Raw genomic sequence first — 27,090 nt, 5'->3', positions numbered from 1 at the left:
AAATGTTTAGTAATGACAATCTACAAACACATACATCTAGATAATTGCCAGCTTTGTATTAGCATACCTTATTTCTCTTTTCTTCCCCAGTCTTCTGACAGTGGCCATGTTTACTAAGGGCAGATTACTAGCTCTCCTATTACTTCCTTGATTTCCGTCACATGTGACTAGGACATGTGACCATGCACATCATCTCAGGGGAAGAAAATGCCTTTTCCTGACATCTCCTGAGATTACATATGAGATTTCCCAGCAATGCTCTGCTGATGACAAGGCAATCCCAGCGTTCATTGCGTTGGCAAACTGAAGTCATTTTGCCCTTTCAAAGCAGGAAGTGAATGCTCTGCAAGTGTAAGTATTTCACAATCCCAGCATTTTACACCTGACATGTCTATGTTATTATTAATCATCATACATAGAGGGATGCATTGGTAGAATTAGATTTTTGAGTGTAAAAGTCCGCTTTAACCATTGCAGTGAGGGGATGGACCCACTGCAAGGGTTAAGAATATTTCTTGTTTGATTTTCAGTATCCCAAGATGAAGCCTTCTTTGAAAGGCTACTGAGATGATCTTGGTTATTTTTAGTGTGTTATTTTCAGGTCGTTCAGTCCTGACCCACAGACTTGTACTGACAGAGAGGAGCAGTAATGTGCAGTGCCTGGCCTATATGCCAATGACTGGCCAATAATATAGCATTGCAGGAGTTATAAACTGGTCTGCTTTTAAGTACCAGAACACCCTGATATTTTGGACAGCCAAGATGCGGAGTAGAAAAAGTGACCTGAATGTAGACACTAGTAAAGTTCATTTGGACAGGAAATCTAGGAAACTCTTTCCAACAGGGACACAAAATATAAACACTATTTCTGTTGCTGTCTGTGTCTGCCTGTAATTGTCACAGCCACACAACCATTTTTGTATAAGGGTCTGTTCACACCATGGCATGCACTGCTTTTTTTTCACCACACCACAACACCATGGTCACAGGGGCAGGAAGTGGGGGAAAATTTCCCCAATTGGATCACACACAGGGAAAAAAAAAGCTCCAGGGCTGTCCTCATCCACTTCATGGCAAGTCAGTGACCCGGCATAACAATGTGCTCCGTAAGTCCTTGTTCCCACCTAGGCGTTTTGTAGCTCAAAGGGCTAAGTACTACAGTGCTCAACCAAAGGAATTCCATTGTTTTCAATTGCCCCTGTTCACATCTGAGTATCCTGTCATCTGTAGTAAATCGCCTGTCACTGGAAAAAGTACATGAGCTACTTTTCTGCAGATTTTTGCACTTTTGGCCCTATAAAAGTCAATGGAAAGGATGCAAATGTGCGACACAAGCGTTTTTGAGCATTTGTCACGCAAGACCCAGACTTCCTCTTTGTAAAAAAAAAAAAAATGGAGAGCAGTACCAGCTGAGAAACAGGCAACAAAATGCTTCAAAAAATGCTTGACAAATGTGCATTGCCATGCATAAAACGATAAAAAATGCTTAACAAATGCAATGAAATAACAACTGAAACCCTGATGTTATGGGTGTGAATAGAGCCTAAGGGGGTTATTCACTAAAGAGCCAAAGGATCCAGCCATAGTATTGGCTGATCCTTCGGCTCTCTTTGGCTGCCTCTGCAGAAGGGCTGCTGTAAGGGCTATTCACAATAGCTCAGCAGAGCCGAAGGCATATGCTTCATTTCAAAAGAGCCGAAGTGACAGCTGAAGCGGAGAGAACGGCCTGCCTAAGGGCCGGCCTTTCTCCGAGCAAATGACAGCTGAAAATCGAGCAGTACGATTAAATGTTCAAAATGCGGCAAAAGCTTGGGAAATGAAATGGCAGATTTCACCTGCTGCATTATAAATAGCTCCCCCAGTGGGAACCAGAATCATTTCAATAATGATGTAAATAGCAGGTGCTCCACTTCTGGCATCAACATGTATATCATGTTACCCACAGTCTTCATTCACTTTCACTGAAGACTCTGTTAAGGTGCCCATACACCTTACCATTATCGTACGACAATTGTATGTGATCGACTTTTCGTACGACAATCGTAACGTGTGAATAGAGTGCCCGACCGGTAGTACTGTACAATCGTACGACTTTTGATGGTCAAGCATGTTTGAAAACTTTGCTAGATCGTACGATGTTCGCATGGTTGGTGGCGTTTCTGTCCGTCAAAAGTCGTAAGACTAACACTGCGCATGCGCAAATGAAAATAATTACGGTCAATTACCGCAAGTCGTCCAGGTGTTTTTTTTTTAACTACCGCTGATTGAACCTTTCAATAATCGGGGCAGGATGGGGCCGTCGTACGAAAATCGTACGACGGTTCAATCATCGGATCCGATAATCGTAAGGTGTATGGGGACCTTTAATGACTGTTCCCAAGTACAGCGCCACCATGGCGTTAGGCATCATGATCTATATCTGTACTGTACAGTGACCTGCTATTGACAAAGGTAAGTTCCTTCTTATTTTACCCCCTCTACCTTGCTTCATCTGTTAAAGAGGACCTAACATTAGAGTGTAGATCTTTTCGCAGGCTGCAAGGGCACTGCACAGCACCTAACAGCCTTAACAGGGTACGTAATATAAAGATTGCATCTAGGAAGGAAGTAAAGTACACATGGGAAGGAAGTAAAGTACACTGAAGAAGGAAATAATACAAACAGTATGTGGTGAATTTTCTTTTAATTTGTCTATTCTGCCATGTTGGTCCGGTGCAGTACACAATAAAGGGTGAGTCCAACCGACAGTGATATTTTAGGCTGAGTTTGGTGGGCTGTGTTATCCACTGGCTTCTTATTTCTAATTGGTGCCTCCATCAGTAAGACCTCCTTGCCACAGTTCATGGCTCTGTTCCCTGCCCATCTTGCTCCTTTTGGCGCATTTTCCATAATCTAGAATGCACTAAGAACATCCAACATGGAGGGTGGTTATTACAGATGATAAGAAAAAGTGGGACATATGAAGAAACCTCACCAGTTGTCCTTAAGAGATGCAAGACACCTTTAGTTGATTTTACTCTGCAGCATCTACCAAAAAAAACAAAATGTCAGTTTTGGGTGACACGTCCCTTTAAAACCACAAGTGTCTAGAAGACCTAAGTTAGATGGTTCCTGTTGGATGGATATATCATGCTGAGATTTCCATCTCACACTGTTACTAAAATGCAAAGCATATGAATCCAACACCTGACATTTACCAATATAATCATCAACATGGAAAGACATTGAATTGTATAAAGACATGAGGTTTATTTGACACCAGTTAAATATTTATAGTAGTCTATTTCTGGATTGTCTAAAGCATCTCACAATGGTTTACTTGTGACTCTAAAGCGGAATATCAGTTAAGGGGATTATTGTTGATGATTTGCTCTCCATGGTGCTTGTCATGAATTTACCTTTAGGAAAGGATCCTTTCCACCTTTTTATAATGGTGTGTACATTATACTTAATCATGCAAAGACAGTTGTAATGTGTATTAAAGATTCACTGTGAAAATAAGAAGGTATCCTACATAATAATACCATGTTCAATGGGCATGTTACCAGGACAGGCAGGCACAGGAGCCTCCCTAATGGTGATGTAAACTGCAGTAAAACCTTACAAAGGTTGTAACCCTTGCACACTCTATACTGACTAAACAAAAGAAAGGTTTTGTCTGGAATTATTCATTGTTAATTACTTGTGTGTTTGTTAATTCAATGTTAATACAAGGCTTAATTACACTTGGTAGGAGTTTGTTTGGTCAGTTTTACTAATTTTTATACCAACCAGATTTAGTGTTAGGCACCATAGGCTTGTTTCTAGGGGCAGCAAACGCTGCATGTTTTCTAGATCATTCCAAAGGAATTGAACATCAAGTCAAGATCTTCGGTAAAAGTGTTACAATGATGTGCTTTATATCTGGACCAGTATAGCCTGGGAACTGCTGGTGTAAACCTAATTTCTTATGGGTGAAATACACATTGGGTGGCCAATTGGCTGAAAAAAACATTAAAGTAAAATAAGTGCCTAAAAGCATGCACATGGGCAAAGTTCTCCTGTACACATGGGATCTCCGAAACCTGGGTCCACATAAGTTTCAGTATGTGCCTTCAGCAAAGTCCCTAACATCTGACAGAACGACAGTGGAGACATGGTGTTCGAATATGCAGAGAGCCTGTGCAGCCCAAGCTGGGCGATGCCATAGCCTGGAAGCTGAATATTATTTTAGTCACTGTGGTGCTGACAAACCCCTGCGAGAGTAAACATTATGTGAAGGAAATTTGTTGATGAATAAAAGTAGCATAAGAGAGCCCTAAAACATACTTTTCCAAGTGGGCTAAGTTCCTGGAAGGCTCACAGGCTATGTTTTCATGCATAGTTGAGTTGCTTAGCCTTGTTTCCACGTTGGAGATATGGCTTTTTGGCCTCAAGGCCGCAGAAAAATGTCAGCTGGTGCTCTACACTGATGAGTCAAAATTTGACATATTTGGCTGTAGCAGGAAGCAATTTGTTCGCTGAAGGGCTGGAGATCGGTACAATAATGAGTATCTGCAGCAAGAGTGAAGCATGGTGGAGGTTCCTGAGGTCTGGGGCTGCATTTCTACCAACGGAGTTGGAGATTTGGTCAGGATCAATGGTGTCCTCAATGCTGAGAAATACAAGCTGATACTTATCCATCATACCATACAATCAGGGAGGTGTGTGATTGGCCCCAATTTATTCTGTAGCAGGACAACAACCCCTAGCATACAATGTTATTAAGGCTCTCACAGAGCCCTGATCTCCACATCATGGAGTCTGCAGAGTTCCTTCAAAACCTATGGGCAAGTGTGCCTAGAAGAATTAAAGCTGTTTTGAAGGTGGTCACACCAAATATTGATTTGATTTGCATTTCTCTTCTGTTCACTTACTTTCCATGTTGTTAAATGATAAAAATAAAGTATTAACACTTTTTTTTTCTGAAAGCATTCTTACTTTACAGCATTTTTGCCAAAACGTTTGCACAGTGCTGTGTATATATATTTTTATTTATATAAAATAGATTTAAATATTTGTGGGTGATGCAAAAACGTTTTGCACAGCGAGGAGCTTAGGTATTCCTCCTATGCTCCTTGGCTTCATCTAGTGGCCATAAAGCCACTGCAAACCTCATCCGCATAGCTGTTCGCTAGGCGGATGGTTTATAAATTACCACCTCAGTGTTAAAAAACTAAGAAAAGAAAAGAAAATTGACCCAAAAGTATGTTTCCTTTAAAAAGTTATGAATTCGTGGCCTCAGCCTCCCTTTAAAATGTCCTATCTGGTTCTCATTTTGAGACATTTCAGCAGTACAAAGGAAAAGGCTGTATTATGTGTAGGACAGAAGCAGTATAGAGTGTATTGGATGGTTTTTCTTCTGGTTCCTTAGCATTGTTAATCTAGTGTATTAGTAATACTTGCAGAGTCTATAGTTTGGTTGGGATGTTGGCTTGCTATATGACAGCTGTTTATCTTGTGACTGTGCTGTGTAGAGCTGCAACAGTTAATCGATTAAGTCGTTTTTTTTTTACTTCCACCGTGCCAAGCTTGCTCCTGTGATGGACTACAATCGCAATAGAAACTAGTAGTCCATCACTGGAGCCTTTTTTTTTTTATCCGATTAATCGAACTTAATAATCGGCCAACTAATCGATTATGAAAATAATCGTTAGCTGCAGCCCTAGTGCTGTGCAATACAGTCTTGCCAATTACACATTTTCTTCTTTTGTTAGCAATCTGCAGCAATTTTATGGTAATCCTTGTAAATAAAAATTCCACTCATAGATCATTTTAAAGCAAGGGGATTTGAATCAAAATGCTCAGTGCAACTCACTTTGATGTTCCCGTTAACAGTTGCATTTTTATTACGCTTTTGTCTTCCATGGCTTTTCTTTGAGGACATGAACATTCAAATTCCAGTCACATTTATGTAGTTCTATCAAAACTCTTACATAGATAATAGAACACAAGATGGGCACATCAGATTAATTCAAGCAAAATCTGTGACGTGTTACACACAGGGATTCCCCTACTTCCCGCTCCGATCCTCCAGCATTGACTGGCGCAACGGACTGGGGAGGGGGCGGGCACAGCTGGCTCTGCCTCTAGGTAGGCAGAGCCAGCTGTCATAAACGCAGCTGGGTGGATCTCGGCAGCATTGTCGGGATATGTCCCGGCTACGGGGGTCTCAGTATACTGCGAGCTGTAGTTTGCTATATACTGAGCTTTGGGTCGCGGGAGGACGCTAGTATATTTCCTCCCGTGACCCTTAGGAGAACTATGGGTAAAAACACATCCCATAGTTCTCTTTTAACTTTAGCAGGGGATGAATAGCCTCTGACAAGCTATGGTGCTCTTCTCTTTGAAGCTGTGGTGGGGTCCCTTGTCCACTCGCAATTATTTTTTGTATGTGGAGTAGGCAAGCGTGTGAGCATGGCTGGGATCGTCTTTAGAGAGAAGGCGTCATAGGACTGGTCAAACAGATGGAGGGAGCCTGCTGGAGCAAGGCATGAGCTAAGTATTACTCCTTATCTCTCTACCCTTATACTTAATGAGCCTTTAACCCTTGCAGTGCAGTGGTAGTTTGTTCTTATGCCCCGAGTCGGGCTCTACCTGCTGCCCTTGCCAGAATCACTCCAGTTATACTGCTACTAGAAGTGAAGACACAAATTAAAACATAGTAACATAGTAACAAATTCTTGTGGTAATTTGTGAAATGTAGCTTTACACAATGCTCAGTACTTTCTCCCAGCCCCCAAGTACCAGTACCATCACAATGGAGGAATCCCAACCCAGATAGCAAGCAATTGAGCTGCAAGTTTGAAAATGACTTGCTAAACTATTGCAGACTTGCCAAGCTTCACAATTTTGTTGCACAATTACAGCAAGTCTGCATTGCAAGTCTCCAGACCAGCGAGCTTGCAGAACTCTTGCTAAGACCTGCAGGACTCTTGTTGTAGACTTGCCAAGCAAATTTGCTACAAAGTCAAAAAGTGTCAACTAGAACTTGTGCTGCAAGTGTTCTGCAAGTCTACAACTTGCCAGGAATATGTGCAGCAAGTTCACAAGAATTACAATTTAACCCCGACACAAGTTTGTGCCAAGTTATCCTTGCTATCTGGGAAGCTCCTCTGTATGTGAAAGTACTGTTATTTATCATGGTTTCCAGTGGCCAGACTGAGTGGCAGGGTAACAAAAGATAGCTATGCTGGGGATGGTGGCAGTTAGGTGCTTTGCTGCCCAGGAGTTACGTCATTAGGGCACAGCCAATCAAGCCGTGGAAGGTTTGAAACCCGGAAGAACACCAGGAGGAAGATGCTTGTGCTGGCAAGGGAGGAGCTCAGTGCTTTACGGGACCGGTTTGGCAGGTAAGTGTGGCCTAATGCTCTAAAATGCTGTGCATACTAACCCATTATGCCTGCAAGTTCATGCACCTCCACATTTTACTTCCGCTTTAATAAAACCTCACATGCAGTACATCTTTGCAATACATGCACATTTTCCACTGAAATCCAAGAAAGCCAGACATATATCACTTTTAGATGGAGCTCACAAATGGTAGCCTACATATTTTACTCTGTATAGGTTTCCTTAAAGTGAATTGTACTGAGCACTTCTCTACTTACTACTAAGTACCTACTTTACTTTAAAATGCAGGTTGGCAGCAGCGCTATATGTTTTTGCTGCTGTGCATTTATAGCTGGAGCACAGAACAGGTTAAAGATCTTTTTTCCACTTGGAGAAGCACAGTCACTGGCACTAAATTCTCTTTTGTATGTAGAATTCATTGCATCTGTACATTTAATTCCAGTTCTTTATTATGTAGGAGTAGAGAAGCGGAAATGCATGTTATAAATTGATTAAAGTTATAGAGTATGTAATGAAAAAGGGGGGTCGGCAGGCAGCAATACCACAGAGATTCATGTTATACACTTCCAGTTCAAAACATTGCATTACTTATTATATATTATTCAAACCTGGCTGCTAAATTGTTTCACCGTTTAAATTACTTTCAGTGGCTTCGTTTAACCATTTTGCGTCCAGAGCCATTTCTAAATTTTTGCACACAGATGTTAAAACTGGAATTGTTGGCTAGAAAAATGCTTAAAACCTCCCAAAGAATGATATATTTTCTGAAAGCAGAGGCCCTGTAGAATAAAAAAAAATGCACTTTGCACATTTTTATGTTGCAGAATATTTGCGCAAATGTTTATCACATCGATATTTTTAGGAAGAAATACATTAAATGAATTTTAGTGCAGACAAACACTATATAATCCCCAATTTTTTGTAAAATATAAAATATGGAGGTAATTAGCCCCCTATGTTCCAGTATCGGCAATTACTCACAAATAAATCTGGTCTATGACTGAGACCATTATTGGGTGAAACGTGTCAGGGTGAGGAGGATCCACGTCGGGACGATGTGTACCTGTATGCTACAACAACATTTTTCAGTGAAGCTTGTAGTGTGCGAATAGACATTTGTGTAACTCCTGATGCTGGAGCAAGATGGGCTCAGCCGGTGCGCACCTGCCGTTCCCTCTAGCTGCTTTGCGGGGGCAGTGATATAAGGCTATAGAAGTTAGTAAGCCCCCTATGTGATAGCAAAGAGGAAGTGATGGATCCTATTTATGGAGACATCAGTGGTCTATTAGACCCCTAATGTCACCTATGGATCCCACAGAAGCTGATATAGCGCAGATCGGGGTTTAACAGCTTCTTCTCCAGCCACAGCAACCTGAGAAATGTAGCCTGTACTCAGAAGTGATACAATCACCATTACTTCCAAGTTCAGTAAGCGGAGGGGAGGTCAGTCAATGAAAGTAGGCAGAACTCCCTCCGAATAAGCTTCATATACCCACTGTGCAGGTCTCGGGATAGCCAGCAATGGGGGAAGGTGCGGGGTGGGCGTCACCTTTTTAGCAGCATATAAGTGACCAGGCAGCTCTACAGCCACCTGATCATTTGTATGTGAAAGTCAGATGCTGACTGAAAAGCACAGTACAAGCACATACAGTATATATCAGTGGTTAAACATACACATATGAAATTAATATCCAGACAATATTTTGTGAACACACTATAGAGAAGACCAATGCTTATATAACCATGGCTACATTAAATTTGTTTTTGTTTCCTTAATTGGTGGCTGATACTAAAAGAGAAAGTCTGTGCACTGCTTTTTATGTAAAAGCCTTTTCTGCCTTTTAGCAAAAACATGCCGAGGGAAAACACTGATTATATTGTTCAAATTTCTGGAAATGTCAAAACAGCCATCGCTCTTCTACCACCCTAGCTATCATCATCATACCTGTAACAGAGGCAATGTATAACTCCCAACCAAAAGCTTTTTTTGGAAAAGAAATGGCAGAATTAGAATAGCTGTCTGATTTATATTGCTGTGTCCTGATTGCATAGATCTCTCATTTCATGGTTTGGTTACTACCAGGCACACGGCAACAGAAGCTTGATAACTGTTTTAGCCTTCCCTCTCCTTGTAAAACAGCTAAGAAAATTTTGCTGGAGTTCCACTTTAATTAGCATAGAAAATGAGGAGAAATCTCTGACTGGACACAAGCTGCAATGATTATAACATAATGGTTACCAGTACAGAAAGTGAGGGTAAATCTCTGCAATGGGGAAATAGACAGCAATAGAAAACTGACAGGATATCAATGTATTCAACACCTACATCCAGCATTAGTAAAAGGCTTTGTACAGCCACTGAATAAAAATGTTTTTCTATTTCTAGGCTGTATCAAGCCTGAGCTGTTCACCTTTTTGTGGCTCTGCGGATATTCCCTAATCTCAGTGAGTTGTGTGGGAAAGACAAACACTGAGTTATAAATCTGTATCTGACCCAACCAATCTCTGAGGTCCTTGTTCATAGGTATGGTTTGAGAGATTATAAATATTTGAGGCATCTTTCCAAAGGGTTCTCTCTCTCCTCCTGTGCTCTGTCTGGGAAGGTTGTGTAATTAGAGCGTGTCTTCACTTGGGCCTTGCCTCAGGCTGGGGCATGCGCCAGGGGCCCAAGGACTTAAAGTGTATTTCCACTTGCAGCCGTATTTGAGAAAACCCCACCACATGTCTGTTACGTGTTGCTATTTACACAACATATCTAAAAATATTTTTCTTAAGAAAAACGTCTTACTTTTTGGATGTATCTGTATTGCAGGACTTCTATCTCTATTTCAAACTGACAAGGAACTCGGTGTGCCCCCATAGAAATGGACACAATGACCTTCCTCTCATTAACATACTGTACAATGCTTCTAGGTTTTTAACCCTTTTTTTTAGGGCAGACAGTGTTCAAATCTAGTTTACATACGATAATGAGATCTGCCAGCACAGTGCATTGAGGATTAATTATGTTAACATTAACCTACCCACCCTTGTTACATTTCAGTGGGAAATTCAGTACAAAGGAAACATTTTCTTTCAGAATAGGCCTTTTAATATGCAAACAGCAATTTTTATTTTGTAAGTTATGCTTGGTAACAAATAAAATAGATTAAACAAATAGGTGTTATCCCAATCTGGCTGCAAAAGTAGAAATACACTTTAAGCTACCCGCTGGAATGGCTGTGTGGAGGCAGCTGGGCTGGAAAAGGATCTTCTTGCAGAAGTAGCTGGGTTGAAGATACAGTCTTGACATTGTAACAAGGATCCATTGCCCACTGTTCAAGGTGGCTTTGACTACTATCAGAAAGTCAAGGGACAACCTGATTAAGAGAGAGAGCCGCTGCAACGTAAAGGACAGACAGTGCCTGCTATAATACGTTCATAGATCTGCCTGACTGCTCTAACTGGGCCAGCAATTACCTAGATGCTGTTTGTAAAAGTCCTACTGCTACATAAGAATATGTGTCCTCATTTTAGTCTTTTTTGGTTTTCATGCCCCCCAAATCTTCACTCCTGAGTTGAGTTTCAGCAATAAAACATAAAAAGACTAAAGTGACTGGTGCCCAACTTATTTTTCTGCCCCGCCATATATCAAAACCAGACCAGGGATTAAGATATTAATCCCTGGGGGACCAGTATCCCAGCGGTAAGGAGGTGGTACACTTAACCATAAGACTCAAATTCTGGAAACAAAAAAAATATATATATTATGTATTTGTGCGAAAAAGAAAGTGCACCCTTAAATCTATGGTTTTAAGTATCATGACATAGGAAAAATCATCTGGTCCTTAGCAGGTCTTATTTATTTTACAAACATAAAGCCAAAATGGGGAAACCATGTGTGAAAAACTAAGTACACATTATGATTCAATAGTTTGTAGAACCACCTTTAGCAATAATAACTTGATGTAATCGTTTTCTGTATGACTTTATCAGTCTCTTACATAGTTGTGGAGGAATTTTGTCCCACTCTTTACAACGTTGCTTCAGAGGTTTACAGGCATTTGCTTACACACAGCTCTCTTAAGGTCCTGCCACATCATTTCAATCAGGTTGAGGTCTGGACTTTGACTGGGCCATTGCAACATCTTGATTCTTTTCTTTTTCAGCCATTCTGTTGTATATGTACTGGTGTGCTTAGGATCATTGTCCAGTTGCATGACACAATTTCAGCGGTTGGACAGATGCCCTCACATTTGACTCTGGAATACTTTGGTATATAGAGGAGTTCATGGTCGACTCAAGGACTGCAAGGTGTCCAGGTCCTGTGGCTGCAAAACAAGCCCAAATCATGCTGTATTTAGTTTTGCCAAACGCGGCCCTGTGCATTATAGCCAAACATCCCCACTTTGGTCTTGTCTGTCCAAAGGACATTGTTCCAGAAGTCTTGTTGTTTTGTTCAAATGCAACTTCACAAACCTAAGCCCTGCTGCCATGTTCTTTTTAGAGAGAAGAGGCTTTCTCCCGGTAACCCTTTCAAACAAACCATTCTTGTTCAGTCTTTTTCTGATTGTACTGTCATAAACTTTAACTTTTAACATGCTGAGGCCTGAGATGTATCTCTTTTTTTGTGTGCAATTTCTCTGAGCATTGCACAGTCTGACATTGGGGTGAATTTGCTGGGGCGGCCACTCCTGGGAAGATTTGCAACTGTCTCTGAATGTTTTCCACTTCTGAATAATGTTCCTCACTGTAGAATGATGGATGAGTGCATTGCAATAGTTAGAGCTGATGTGTGATACTGAACCTGTCACACGTCGTCTCTATTGATCGAGAACTGAGCAATCACATACCACAGAGCCAGCCGTCAATCAGGCAGCGGGTGGGTCCTAACAGTATTGCTGGGATCTGTACCAGCGGCAGCGCGACTCTGAGCTGTCAGCATATAGTGGGCAATAGCCTGCTATATGCTGATTTTTGGGTCACAGAAGGACATTAGTAAATATGTCCTCCAGTGACCCTAAAGAGTACTGTGGCAAAAAACGGTTTGGCCATAGTTCTCTTTTTTAAATTCTTTGGTAATGGCTTTATAATTCTTCCCAGTTTGATGGGCAGCAACAATTGCTTCTATAAGATCATTGCTGATGTCATGCATCCTTGGCATTGTGTTAACACACACCTGAATGCTCCAGCCAAGCAAACTGCTAAGGGCCGGTTCACACCACAAACTCCGCATTCCAGTGTGTTCGGTCTCTGGTCAATGCCACGCCCTCCGCCCATAGTGCGATCACCCGCACCCGGAATGCAGGCACATTAGTGCCTGTGTTCCGGTCCAGTGCGATCTGCAAAAATACTGCAAGCACTATTTTTACAGATCGCACTGGACCAAAACGCAGACACTGTGCCTGCGTTCTGGGTGCAGGTGATCGCACTCCGGGCGGGGGCATGGCTGCGGTGCCATTGATTTCAATACACCGCCATGTCCCCTCCCGCCCCTGAACGCAGGGAGCCAGTCGGCTTTCGTTCCAGAGGCCGAATGCACTGGAATGCAGAGTTTGTGGTGTGAACCGGCCCTCGAAACTTTGGCTTTTATTGAGGTAGTCACACTTGTTGATGATCAATTAATCAAGGGCATTTGATTAGCAACATGGCTGCTACTTAGCCTCTTAATTCCTATAGAAGCAGTAAGTTTTTAAAATAAATAATGACAGGGGGTAATATGTCATGTGTAGTTGTTCATCTGAGTTTGTCATTTTAAAACCTGCTAACCTGCTATGGACCAGATGATTTTGTTTTATGTCCTGATACCTAAAATTATAGCATTCAAAGAGGATGTATATTCTTTTATGGCTTTACATCAAATAATTAAACACTATTATGTTTTCCTTACACTCATTTGGCTGACTGTACTTTTTATGATTTCTCTTATTCTTCCTTACAGCTCGCAAAACTGGAAAAGCAACAACAAAGGAAAGAAAAGACAAGAACTAAGGTTCCCTCAGAATCTAGAGAGAAGAGCACCCCTTGCCCCAAGGATGACCCCAGTGCAAGCAGTGGAGCAGAGGGAGATGTGTCCTCTGAAAGAGAGCCCTAGTGATTCTGGAAAGAATTCACAGGTGAAATACCATTCATGATGAAAACAAATGATTATACATGCAATACGTGTCCTATATATAGAGAGTATATATATAGCCATAGACAGAACTCTACAGAATGACTGAACTATATAGAGCGACTGCCATCATGACTGCACCATAAAAAGAAACTGCCGCTATGATTGACTGCACCATACAGTGAAACTGGTACCATGACTTTACCATATAGAGAAACTGCTGCCATGCTTTCACAATACTGGATCATACAGTCTGCCAGAGACAGGATCATACAGACTGTCAGAGATTGGTTATGCAGACCTCCATAGACTGAACCATGCAGACTACCAGAGACTGGGACATGCAGATTGCTAGGAACTGGGCAATGCATGGTCTTTTTCCTATTAATAACATTAACAAGCCCAATCTATACTGGCCAGGTGCAAGCTGCCACCATCTCTGTGTTGCTGGATCACACAGACGGCTAGAGATGGGGCCATGCAAATCACCAGAGAGTGAACCATATAAATCACCAGAGACTGAACCATATAAATCACCAGAGACTGAACCATATAAATCACCAGAGACTGAACCATATAAATCACCAGAGACTGAACCATATAAATCACCAGAGACTGAACCATATAAATCACCAGAGACTGAACCATATAAATCACCAGAGACTGAACCATATAAATCACCAGAGACTGAACCATATAAATCACCAGAGACTGAACCATATAAATCACCAGAGACTGAACCATATAAATCACCAGAGACTGAACCATATAAATCACCAGAGACTGAACCATATAAATCACCAGAGACTGAACCATATAAATCACCAGAGACTGAACCATATAAATCACCAGAGACTGAACCATATAAATCACCAGAGACTGAACCATATAAATCACCAGAGACTGAACCATATAAATCACCAGAGACTGAACCATATAAATCACCAGAGACTGAACCATATAAATCACCAGAGACTGAACCATATAAATCACCAGAGACTGAACCATATAAATCACCAGAGACTGAACCATATAAATCACCAGAGACTGAACCATATAAATCACCAGAGACTGAACCATATAAATCACCAGAGACTGAACCATATAAATCACCAGAGACTGAACCATATAAATCACCAGAGACTGAACCATATAAATCACCAGAGACTGAACCATATAAATCACCAGAGACTGAACCATATAAATCACCAGAGACTGAACCATATAAATCACCAGAGACTGAACCATATAAATCACCAGAGACTGAACCATATAAATCACCAGAGACTGAACCATATAAATCACCAGAGACTGAACCATATAAATCACCAGAGACTGAACCATATAAATCACCAGAGACTGAACCATATAAACCACCAGTGACTGGGCCATACAGAGCACCAGAGACTTGGGCCATACAGACTGCTAGAGACTGGCCCATACAGATCACCACATAAAGCTGACATCTACAATATACAGTTTGGAATACATTTATGAGAGCTGTCTTACCTGCCATACTATTTTAATTCTTTTCAGTCACTCTTTTAATAGCATGGCTTGGTTGGTGCAGTTAAATTGTAGTTCAATATCTTGGTTAACACTTCATCCAATACCTCTGTCCCCCTGCCCTCTGTAACCATGTCCAGTAAGGGAAATTGACAGCATTGTACAGTGCTGCCCCCCTCCCCTCCAATTGCTGGTCAGGGGATTACTAGAGGCTAGTATCAAGGCAGATGTGAGTACTTATGGTAATAGTATGTGAAATAGATGTAATGTTTTTAATGGTTTTTAATTAATACATAACTAAATTTTTTAGTATCTGCCTGAAGTTCCGCTTTAAATGTCAGAGTTAATTAAAATATTCAGTGTTTGTCAGGAGGTTGCCTACCTATTTCTGGCATGCTAAAAGCAATACTTGTCCTTTAACCACTTCAAGACCAGGTGTTTAGACCCCCTTCCTGGCCAGGCCATTTTTCAGTGTTCAGCGCTGCGGTACTTTGACTGACATTTATTCTGTCATGCAACGCTGTACTGAAATTAATTTTATACCATTTTTTGGGGACAGATAGAGCTTTATTTTGGTGGTATTTAATCACCACTGGGGTTTTTATTTTTTACTATAATTAGGAAAAATTACAAAATTTTTTTTTTACATTATGTTAGGAAACATTTATTATTACCCAGTTTTTGGTAAACTATAAAAGATCGGGTCACGTCGGGTAAATAGACACCAAACATGTCAAGCTTTAAAATTGAGCGCACCCGCGAAATTGCAGAAAACTACCATACCCAAAATTGGCCATAGGCGACACTTTAAAAGCTTTTACCGCTCATCAGTTTAGTGTTATCAGTGATTGATGGCCCTAGACTTATTGCTCTCACTCCGACGTTCGCGGTGATATGCAACATGTGCGGCGCAATGGGCGCAATCGTCTTTTTCGCACGTATGCGCCCCCGACGCATGTTTGCATGCGTGTATGTATGGGTGGGGACTTTTTTTTTGTTTTTTTATTCTTTTTTATGTGTAACTTTAAATTTGGGGGTGGGGGGAACTTACATTTTTTTTTCCTTTTTTTTCCCACTAAACTTTATTGCTATCACATATGGGGGCTAATAAACCCCCCCCTATGTTATAGCAAAATATGTGACAGGTCCTCTTTATGGAGACATCAGGGGTCTCCAAGACCCCTAATGTCACCTAGGACCCCCCAAAAGAAGCTGATGAAGCACAGATCTGCTCCATCAGCTTCTTTCCAGCTTCTGAAGCTGGAGAGTGACACAAGAATGCGGAAGTGATGTATTATACACCACTTCCGCATTCTTGCAGAGGAGAGGGGACCGGAGGGAGCTCGTGTACCGAGCTCCCTCTGATCCCCTGTGGCACAGGCGACCTGCTGATCCCGGGCTCGCATTTGACCGGACGTCTAAAGACGCCCGCTCAGATCTAGAGAGCTCCGGTTTTTCTACTACAGCCGGCCAGAGGCAGTTAAAGCTAACCTGTACTGAGAGAAATACAGAGACTGCCATTCCAAACCTCGAAAATAGCAGCCCACATGCTTCCTTCTACACGTTTTCTGTACTTTTCATAGTTATGCGTTTAAAGTTATCCCCCTCCCCACTGCTAACCACCCCCCAAGTCTTCCAGAATTGGAAAGCGCCAAAGCTCATTTGCATGCGTCTGGGACCCCCTTACTCCTTTCTTTACCTCTTTACCTTTGTACCCCTCATGGACCAGAGCAATTTTTACATTTTCACCTTAAGCCTGCCCATTTGATGAGATAACTTTGTCATTGCTCTCAAAGTAATGCATATATTGTATAGGGGACAGACTCTTTTCTTTTGGCAATATTGACTTGCAAACATTTTTAAAAATTTTCTTTAGACAAAAATTTTTTTAAAAAAAAGTTTTTTTTTTCTGTTTTGACCAGTGTTTGTTTAAAAATAGTAATTTTGCTATAATAAAAATATACATTTTATTGTATAATCTGTCCTGTTTAAAATGACACTGAAATAATGTTTCTGCTAGAAAGCATGGTCATTCGCAAATGAAAACGTTTAGTTTTTTTTTCAATTTTGCAAATTTTTTTATAGGACATTACAAATTACAAAACAAATAAAATGTAACTTTTTTAATATTAAGAGTAACATTAAAATATAAATATATTAGTGGATTAAATAATAGATGAGAGAAAGGAGTGGTGGCTACTTTACAACATACACAGGGACCATGGAGAACCAAAGTAGTCACCCTCCAGAAGGAAGGATGACTGTCAGCATGAATTCAGAGATGAGTTGAGGATCTACAGCCGAGTGTTACACAAATAAGATATATTTCCGTTAATAGGTACTCAAATGCTTTTTTAAAGGTTGAACTCCTGAGTTTAGTGTCACTTTAAGGCTCTTGCAGAATGGCGCCATTCAGACAGCGATAACATGACCAGTTAGGCCACCTTTATACTTTTCCAGAAGTCTTTCTGTATTATATTTGTTTTCCATTTTCATTCACATCTTCTACAAGTGTCCACTTTCGATCATGGCAAAGAATGGCGGCACTATCAATGAAATGTTATATTTGTATTGCTTACATGAATTTAGCTCTGCTTATGGGGAGGTGTCTTAATATGGTTACAATTTGTCATTTTACTAAGAAGGGTTGGTAATTGTGTGTCCTTATATGTGTATTTCTCTTCCAGAAGACCACCCACCTGGAGAAAACTTCCTAAAGGAACAAAATAATGGTGTTCTTATGGAATACTGCAAAGAATATGCAATATCTGTTTTTGCTTGTTGCCCGTTCAGGCTGCACATTGTCCACAGCAGTCATTCTAGTGTGTGATTTATGTGTGATTATTTATGGTACTTGTTAAACCTAATAAATGTTATAGTTCTCAGTAGGTCCTCTTTAAGCTGATCATAAGCCCAGAAATCTGTTTATCCATAAAAAAAACAGAGCAAGCTCACTTTCATAATGCTGAACTCCAGGCATATATATGAAAAGAAGCCTCCATGTTACCCACTGACAGTGCTTTGCATAAGTATTGAACGCCCACTCTGGACACGTTTTATAGCCAGTAATTAATTGGAATTGTGTCACTAGACAAAATAGCCTAAAATTTCTAAGTAAAAAATTGACAAGGTTTTTCAAATTGTTAACACTTCTTGTTTGCAGAAGTATTCACCCCTTGTTCCATAAAATACCCAATTAAGCAAGTTGCCCTTGCAGGTCACATAATTTGTTGACTGGAATCCACCTGTCTGCAATTAAACTATTTAAAAATAGTCCAGTTTCTGTAAGACTCTAGAGATTGGTAGAGAACACACTAAACATACTAAAACAAAATCAAAGTGAAAAGGCAGTAGGACTGAAAAAAAGTAACAGTGGAGAGCAGGGGGAACAGAGGATGTCATGGAAGCTGCAGAAGAATAATCTATACCTGGCACTGTAGCAGCACCACACTAAGAAATGGATAGGAGCAGAGAGCTGGAGGTGGTCAGGGCAAAGTGAAAGAGTGGTAGTGCTGGGGGGAAATCAAGGCACAGAGGAGGAATGGAAGAGCTACAAATCTTGGCACTGGTTGTTCAGGGCCAATGGACGGGTAGAAGAACTGGGAGAGAATCAGCCACAATGGAGGAGGGGATAAGCTGAGAATTTGTGGAAGCAAAGTGGAAGAGATGGGGGAAATCAGGGCATGGTGGAGATGCTGGAGAAAATAAGGGCATGATGGTGGATGGGTAATTTTAGAGAAGATATGTGACTTGATGTGGAACAGAGGAAGGAAGGAGAGTGAAAGCCTTCCCAGATCAGGCTGGTTTGCTTAACTGCAATGTATTCTGTAGAGAGGTCCAGGACCTGGGGTCCTGTCTATGTTGTCTGGTAGCGATGTCCCACTTTAAAGACTGAGTGAAAAGAGTTGCAATTACATTGGCAGGTAAAACAGTAGACTTATTTTTAAGCTTTGTATTTACCTAAAGTTCAGTTTTGAGGCATAGATTGATGATAATTCCAATCTGCCTAGTCACTCTCTCAGCCCAACATCCTTTTTCTTTGCAGCATGATTAGAGCCATGATAAATCTCCACAGGCCCCTTCCCTTCCATATCTTTCTTTCAGTGCAGGGACTATTTTTTTAACAGAAAGGGGGAAGTTCCTGGCATGCTAATCTATTATAAGCATAACCAGCCAATCGCCATTGAGAAGCCGGCTCCATGTTCCCACGCAGCACTGCCGGTCAGAGGAAATCTCCCTCTAAGCGGAAGTTCCGGTATCGGGGTAAGTATCAGAGCATTTGGGCGAGTACTCTCCCAAATACTCGGTATTGGCACCGATACCGATACTAGTATCGGTATCGGTGCATCCCTAGTCCCGACATACATCACAAACGAGCATGTGGTTGAGGTAACGCCAGTCTTCTTATATTACTACACAACTTACATCGTGTGATTGGGCAACAGATTCTCTGGAACGAAGATTCCAATCTGCCTGACAATAAGCAGCTAAGCCTTCTGCAATTTGTAAATATTACTGTTACTGTATGGTGGACTGACAATAATACAAGTGGAGGACACATGCAACAAATGTAATTGTATAATACACAGATTGCTTTCCTAATATCCATTTAATGTTATTGTTTCAGGGACAATGGAGGACAATGGATATTGCTCTGTAATTAATTTCATAATGGAGTCCTGTTTCTCTAACACTGTGTGTGTGTGTACTTGTATGAAGTTCACTGCTTGTATGCAGCCTTCTGTTTAATAAAAAGCATTATATTTTGAAGGAATTCCTTCTTGTCTTTATTCACATGGACATTTGACGTCTGTGCTTACTAGTGGAAGTGGTTAATTGTAGAGATTTGTTCTGAGGCAAGAGGTGCATTGCCTAAGCAAGAGCGGCAACATAGGCCTTCTGGCAAGACACTTGTAAAGCTGAAGATCCCCAACCTCAAAAGAGAATATTCTGCAAAGTGCCAGATTGTCTTCTTGCTAGATTTGGGATCCTCAGCTCAAGGTTTTCCCCAGAAGGCAAGCCAAGAAGCACAGCCTGCACAGACACCGGGAGTTTCAGGAATCCTTCACAGTGCTGTACTGTGTTCTTGTTAGATGCAGGATCTTCAGCTCAAGCATCTCACCAGAAGGTAAGCTAAGAACCACAGCCTGCATAGACACCAGGAGTTTTAGGAATCCTGTACATTGCTGGATTGTGCTCTTGCTAGATGTGGTATCCTCAGCTCCAGGATCTCACCAGAAGGCAAGCCAAGAAACCACAGCCTGCACAGATGCCAGGATTATGAGGATTGTGTTACCTATGAAAAACATCTCACATAGTGTCTGAATAAAGATGGTACCCTACTGTTGGACAAAAAAGCAAATTAAGGCATTGTCAGGGAGATCTCAGAGAGGCAATTAATGCGTGCAAGTGTTAGACTTATACCACTTTGAGGTGCACCTCCTAAACATTGTAAAAGCTAACAATACAGCTGAATTACAGTGTGCATGTAGTGCCTACAAGTACCTGTTTTATTCCTAAAGTCAGTGGCCAGTAGAGGCCCTGACTGTTGAATAGTGGGGATTGGGCTTAGTGCAGGAAGGATTAAGACTTTTTCAGACATTTTCCAAGAATGGAAAGGCAGTTAAGTTCATTTGTTAAATATACAGCCAGCAGTTTAATCACCATAGTTAATCTTAAAGTTTCTATTCAGTAGATGTCCAGATTGCTTCTCAGCGTCCCCTTCCCATGACAGCTGAATACATTATTGGAGATCTGTATGGGTCAGTGGCATGACAGATAGAGGAATGACACTTAGGGGTCTATTCACGAAGCTGCCGAAGTATCTGGTCGATCCTTCGGCTAGCTTCGGCCCCAGGAACCCTTCGGTTCAGTAGAACCGAAGGGGTGCTGTACGGGCTATTCACAAAAGCCTGTACAGCTACCGATCATGGCCGAGCCGAACGCATATGCATCAGCTCGGCATCTATTGGGCGGAGCTAGCTGTCACTGCTAGCTCCGCACAATCATTTGCTATTTACTTTTTTTACTTTATTCACTCTTTTCCTGTTCTGCTCGATCCCTCTGAGGGGCCGAGCAGAACAGCCGAGCCAAATGCCATCTTTAAGCCGAGCAGCCGAGCCGAAAGGCATCTTTAAGAATAGCCCGAACAGCAGTGAGTAGCCTGCCAGGGGTTCGGCTCAGCCAATCCAGATGTTGGATCGGCTGAGTCACACTCCTTCTGCACTTCGGGTCGGCCGAACATGCTGAGGATGTTCGGCCACACGAAGCAAGCCGATGTACGGCTGATTTCAGCCGATGTACGGCTGAAATTAGCCGTACCAGCCTGAAGTGAATAGCCGAACAGTGTTCGGCTCACTTCACTACAGATCGGTCATTTACTCGGCTGCCCTCTGCAGCTTTGTGAATAGACCCCATAGACTTTTTTGCATTTCTGGAGGTCACCGGCTTCAAAGAGAAAATACTTCAACTAGAGAGTGACAAAGTAAATTCTGTAAACCAAATTGTTAGAGAATATGTATAAAATATGTAACAAAATAATAAAAGTGCAGTTTTAAACCACACAACTCTCAACAGCTACAATCACAGTCCCAGGCAAGTGTAAACATTGCTCCTTTTATATTTTGTTTGTCTGTGTCTGCATTAAACTGAGTACAAGAAAGGCATCTACTTAACACTTCTGAGTTGATGAGGCTGATTTACTAAATAAAATAAAGACCAGAGATGAGCTATAAAATTGGGCTGCGTTCCTACACATGTAAAAGAACATTCACCAGTGTTTGCTGACATGCGTGATCACTATTTATGAACCTAATAAACAGATCATAGTCTGATGTTTAATGTGTACTGTGTTCCCCTAGTTTGGCATACAACATCCAAATAATGTTGCTGTTTGGCATCTGGTCTCCCCTAAGGTGCAATTCTAAATGCACACGATAGAAAATGTTCAAAAAACAAACTGCAATAAAAATAATGTGACAGACTCGCTACATGATAAAATGCACATGTATCAAGCTAAAAGGCATATTAAAAATGCAGTACACTATGCTGTTGTATTAGACGGGCAACATATGTATACGTATTTACCATTGACATCTGTATTTTAAGCACCAACATATAGAATCTTGTACACTGACTGGAGCTTGAACTTCTGGGCATGCACATAAAGATTTGCATATGCGCAGCACAATATCCCCATGCCTACGGTTTACTGATGACTTTTAAAAATGAACCTTTTTTACAGTCTGTTAGCTATAGCCATGCACACTTGTTGAGCACTTATTTCTAAGTGATGCATGTTGGAAAATGCTAACAGCACTCCTTTTATTAAGTTTCCTTTTATTACGGTCACAGGATTAGTAGAATTCTGAGAATTCATTGGGTCATACGGCTGCCAGCAGGAGGAATTGGGCAATGGCAAATAAAAGAGCCCTAGGTATACCACCTTCCACTTCCATGGTGCTTATGTTTATTGATGATATTCTAGGAGGATGGGGATTTCTCCTCACAGAAAAGTTAAACCATTTTCTTTTCTATACATTTTTCTATTATATCAATAATGTTATTGCAGAGTGCAAATGTTTAAAACTGGAGCAACCTGTGTCTGAAACCACTCTGGTTATCAGTCTAGGGTGCCTTAAAGGCTGTAAGACGTTCCCAGTACATTCCCCACTAACACATATTTTGCACAGAGACTGCTAAATGCTTTTGCTGAATAGTATCTATTGGAGAAGGCCTTTACCAAAAAGTGGGCAACTCCTGTAGTGGGCCCAGCCATTCCTTGCTTTAACAAAACACTGATTGTTCCCATTAAGTATGTTCCTGTGTTTACAGACCAGGTTGAGAAAAGACCGCAAAACCTTTCCAAGCCCTTGCTCACCCCGGCAGGCCCTGTCTTTAAACCTGCCATAGCTGTCATGTCCAATTGTCAGACCCTAGAGGTTTGGATGAAAAATATGTCCAAAGAACCTGGAGTTATCTTTACTGATCACTCCGTTTTGGAGCGTTTAGAACTTATGCCCACTGCATTGAACTACCGTGTTTATGGGTTAGTAGATATGCATATCGAAAATGAGTCCCCCTGTCTATAATACATCGAGACCTCTTTAGCTAAAATGTGGTTCTGCAGAACAGCAATACAAGAAATGCTTACAACATATGCCTTTCGATGGACAACATCTTATTGGTGCCTCTCTCAAAAACATTATTAAAGATAGTGGACAGAGCAACATTTTGGCTCAGCAAAAAAAAAAAAACCTAAGCCTCAGTCTAGAAAACCTCCTGCTTTTGAAGCTAAAATAATTGCTTTCGTTTCTCCCAGGCCTTTAAGTCCAAATGTAAATCAGGGACTGAGTTCCATTGCAGATCTTGGTCACAATGACAGGACACCCCCACTTTTCAAAATGGTGTCTTTGTGACCACTGGTATTGCGGGGCTACAAGCTGGAGTTTTAATCTCTACCTCTGCTCCACTTCATGTTGTCAAATCTGCCAACCTCTCTGCAAAGACAAACATTTCCCCGTGCTGCTTTGGCATAATTCCTCCCTCAGGGAGTCCCTGCCATTGTTCCGTAAGAGGAAAAAGGTCCCAAGAATAAAAGCAGGGCATTCACACCATACTGGATCTAAAAGCATGCAATGACTTAATTCAAGTGCAAAACAATTTGCATAGAATCCACCAATTCAGTCATAGCTTTCCTCCATCTGTATAACTTTTTGTCCTCTGTAAATATCAAGGATGCATACTAGCATGCCCCCCTCTTTCCAGCATCTTGAAATGTACTGTGCAGGCACGGCCAAGAGAGGCGAGAGGTCCACTGCAGCATGTAAACAAACAACACAGGCTGGGTCTGTCAGAATTTGGTAAGAATGCATCTGTGCAGGGGGAGAAAGGGAGGGATTGGTAAGGTCACCTTAAAGGGGCCAAAAGGATAAGTTTATTTTAAAGGTAACTTATGCTTTAATAATCTTCAAGAAATTGAGTTTACAGTGAGTACATAAATTCTGTTATTTTAGGCACACCAATGGTTTAGCTGCTGTACATTTTACATACATTCTATGGCAAGCCTAACTTGTTAAGAAATTCCACACATATCCATATAGCCGGTGCATCATCATCCTTATTATTATTATTATTATTATTATGTGCACAGTAAATTCCAGGAGCATACATTCTGCTTATCCACACGGCATTGTTGCATGATTGTACACTTGTTAGATAGAGCAGACTTTGCAGTAAAATGGAAAGACTACTTCTACTTGTTAGATCTGGGCCCCCTCCAACTGCAAACATAGCTTCATATAGGTGGTTTACAAATGTTAAAAAGGAAAGTTACTTACCTTAGCCCACATCTTCCACTCGTAGTGCCTAGGCAGGGGTGATGTCACGCTCCTTCTGGCAAGGTCCTGGGAATGAAGAGAATCCTAAAGTAGTTCTTGCATTGAACTGGAAAGTCTTTTCACAAGATTTGCGATACTTATCAATTTCTGCAACTTGGAAGACAAGGGTTAGGAAAGTATATGATTAATTTTTTTTCCTTCCAGGTACATCAATTGCCGCAGAGCATCTGCAGCAGTGATTGAAAAGTCATGGGCAGACAGAATAAGCAGGGCGGCCTTGGCATACATAGTAATGCGGGCCAGATTTTGCATTACTCAAAAGACCTCCCGCCACTTGTGCAGAAGATTATATTTGCTGGTATAAGCATGGCAGGGAGCCACCTACTCCTTGTCCCCTTGCCATGGAAATATCCACCTGCATGCCTAGTGTGATGAGCTGGTTCAATAGGAGACAGTCATGCTGTTAGAAAAAATAAAATACATTCTGAAAAATAGACAAAGCATTGATTAAAATGATTAATAAACAGGGTCGGCTGACCCACTGGCTCCTTCCTTGAGTTGTTGGAAATGTATCATAAATCAGTTTCTTTCCCTCTATAGAATAACCTCTGAGCAGGGAGGTAGGCCACAGCTCGTTGAACGTATTTGGCGCCCATGGTCAGCTTCTACCAACACGACTGTTGACTTAACCTGATCTTCCTTCACATTCTGATATCACTTTGCCGCTACTTTATATGTTTTTCATGTGTTATGATGTATGTACAAGAGACATTGTTTCTGCTTAGTTTACAATGTGGTGAGACAACTCTTATCAGTACTGTTGTTGTTTGTTAACTGTACCTGATTCTTGTTACTCGTTATTATGTTATTTTGTTATTTATTGAAAAAGTGCAATAAAAATGATCTTAAAAAAAACCAGGATCAGCACTATACCCAGTAGGTATCATTGCATAACAAACTTCATTGGCATTAGGCCACAAATTTAATCTATCTAAATGCGTAGAGTGTGCTTTACAATGTACAATGAAGGCATAAACCTCTGAAATTAAATTTGGCAAAATCCCGATAATTATAATCCACATTTCCAAAACACAACAAGTTCCAAAAATATAATGTTGTTGAACAATAAACAGTCTAACTTCACCCCAGTGAAAACAAGCCCCATCAATAGGCTGTGTTTACTATTACAATTTACAGCCACGGCTCACCCCCATAAACCAGTATTCATTATAGAAAAACAAATACAGACATTTTACATTTTGTATGTTAAATATACCTTTCTTTTGTACTGTACCTAATGGTGGTTTAATCAGTACATCTGTACTAGTGAGGGGAAAAGCAAGACAGTATATAATATCTGCTTGATCAGCATTTGTCAGCAAAACACATCCTGGCAAATGCACATTGTGAAGGTCACCTACATGCAGCAGAAGAGACAAGTGTCAGACATTATGCAGCTTGGATCAGCAAAAACATGCATCAATAGTAACAAGATTGATCAGCTTACTTAACTTATGCTGACCAGGAATGTATATATGAATCCTGTGGAGGACGGCAATGGTGGGACTTGATGTCATCATGCAGAATTATGGAAATCTCCGCTTTATTCAGACACACTAAATGTCAACTACTTGGCAAGCTGTCTAAGTTTGCCTTTACATACATTTTACTATTTATGTTTGCATCCATATTATCTTGGTGTGTATTTATGTTTGAAAAAAAAAATAAAAGGGAAAAAAAGAAAGATTTATGGTCATACAGTATGCAAAGTCAGTTCGTCCGTCCGTTTTTTACTACGGGCGGACGGCAAGAGGTTAAACCATTGCAAGCTATTGTTGTTAACTGTTTTGCTTCACGTATATATGAATTGATTTTGGTTTGTTAAATCTGAACTCCAGGCCTACAGCTAAACGCACAGACACAATGCATGAAAGAAAGCTGGTTTATCTGCCAAATGATTTTTATTTCTGTCCATCCATTTTGGAGATTAACACAGTTCTAACACACAGCACAGCCCCATCTGGGAGGAGGAGACCTAATTCTCCTCTTCTGCAGTTAAAAGAGAACTATGGGGTAAGTGTTTTTCCCCAGAGTTCTCTTTAGGGTCACGGGAGGACATATACTAACCTTGTCCCATGACCCAAAACTCAGTATATAGCGAGCTATTGCCCGCTATATGCTGAGAGCACTGCAGCCAGGACAGATCCCAAAAATACTGTTGAGATCCACCAAGCTGGCTGATTGACAACTCGAGGCAGAGCCAGCTATGCCCGCCCTGTCCCTCCAGTCAGCGTGAGAGAGGAGGGGTTGACAGTCACCGCTCTCGGCAGGGAGAGGATCAGGACGTCAGCGATTGGCGGTATGTGTTCACTGACTTCCCGATCAATAGAGCCGACCTGTGAAAGCTTCTTTGTCTTTTTCAAAGTATTTTATTAGTTTTCCACAATAAGTATATATTTAGTACAAACATTTTGGTCTCACCAAAGCTACATCAATATCTAATTTTCCTTACAAATATCGCCTTAAAAAATGTGTGCAATGTAAGATATAGTATTGTTAACAATTTATAAATATAATATCAACAATACATTAGTATATTTCAAAAAAACTATTCTTGTGATCTTAAGCGTGCTTTTATTTAGCATGTTCTATCAATCTTCTTCAAAACTAGTTGAACCACTACAAACCTTAGTGAATCTTAGTGATTAGTGCTCCCAATATTAGTAAGTGGGCTCTATAATAAGTTCTTCCATTATATTCAAAACCAAAGTAGTCCATTCCTTC

General features: G+C 41.0%; 1 protein-coding gene across 3 annotated transcripts in view; it reads left to right on the top strand.

The window, feature by feature from the left end:
• DTD1 (D-tyrosyl-tRNA deacylase 1) overlaps positions 1-26,543 on the top strand; it is a 113,977-nt gene extending 87,434 nt beyond the window's left edge. The window contains exons 5-7 of one of the 3 annotated variants that reach the window (XM_018573065.1): positions 13,292-13,466; positions 17,156-17,157; positions 26,530-26,543. In XM_018573065.1, coding sequence (XP_018428567.1) covers positions 13,292-13,444 — 153 coding nt within the window. In that variant the 3' untranslated portion in view covers positions 13,445-13,466; positions 17,156-17,157; positions 26,530-26,543. Of the gene's footprint in view, positions 1-13,291; positions 13,467-17,155; positions 17,158-17,655; positions 17,894-26,037; positions 26,049-26,529 lie in introns of those variants that run through there. The other 2 variants (XM_018573049.1, XM_018573058.1) reach the window with 2 other exon arrangements.
• The last annotated feature ends 547 nt before the right edge of the window (positions 26,544-27,090 follow it).

This window comes from Nanorana parkeri, unplaced genomic scaffold, assembly GCF_000935625.1.
Source record: "Nanorana parkeri isolate BGI_ZX_2015 unplaced genomic scaffold, ASM93562v1 scaffold46, whole genome shotgun sequence".
NCBI classification, from domain to species: Eukaryota; Metazoa; Chordata; class Amphibia; order Anura; family Dicroglossidae; genus Nanorana; species Nanorana parkeri.
The sequence above is the reverse complement of the archived record's forward strand: the minus strand, read 5'-3'. Positions and strand labels throughout refer to the sequence as shown.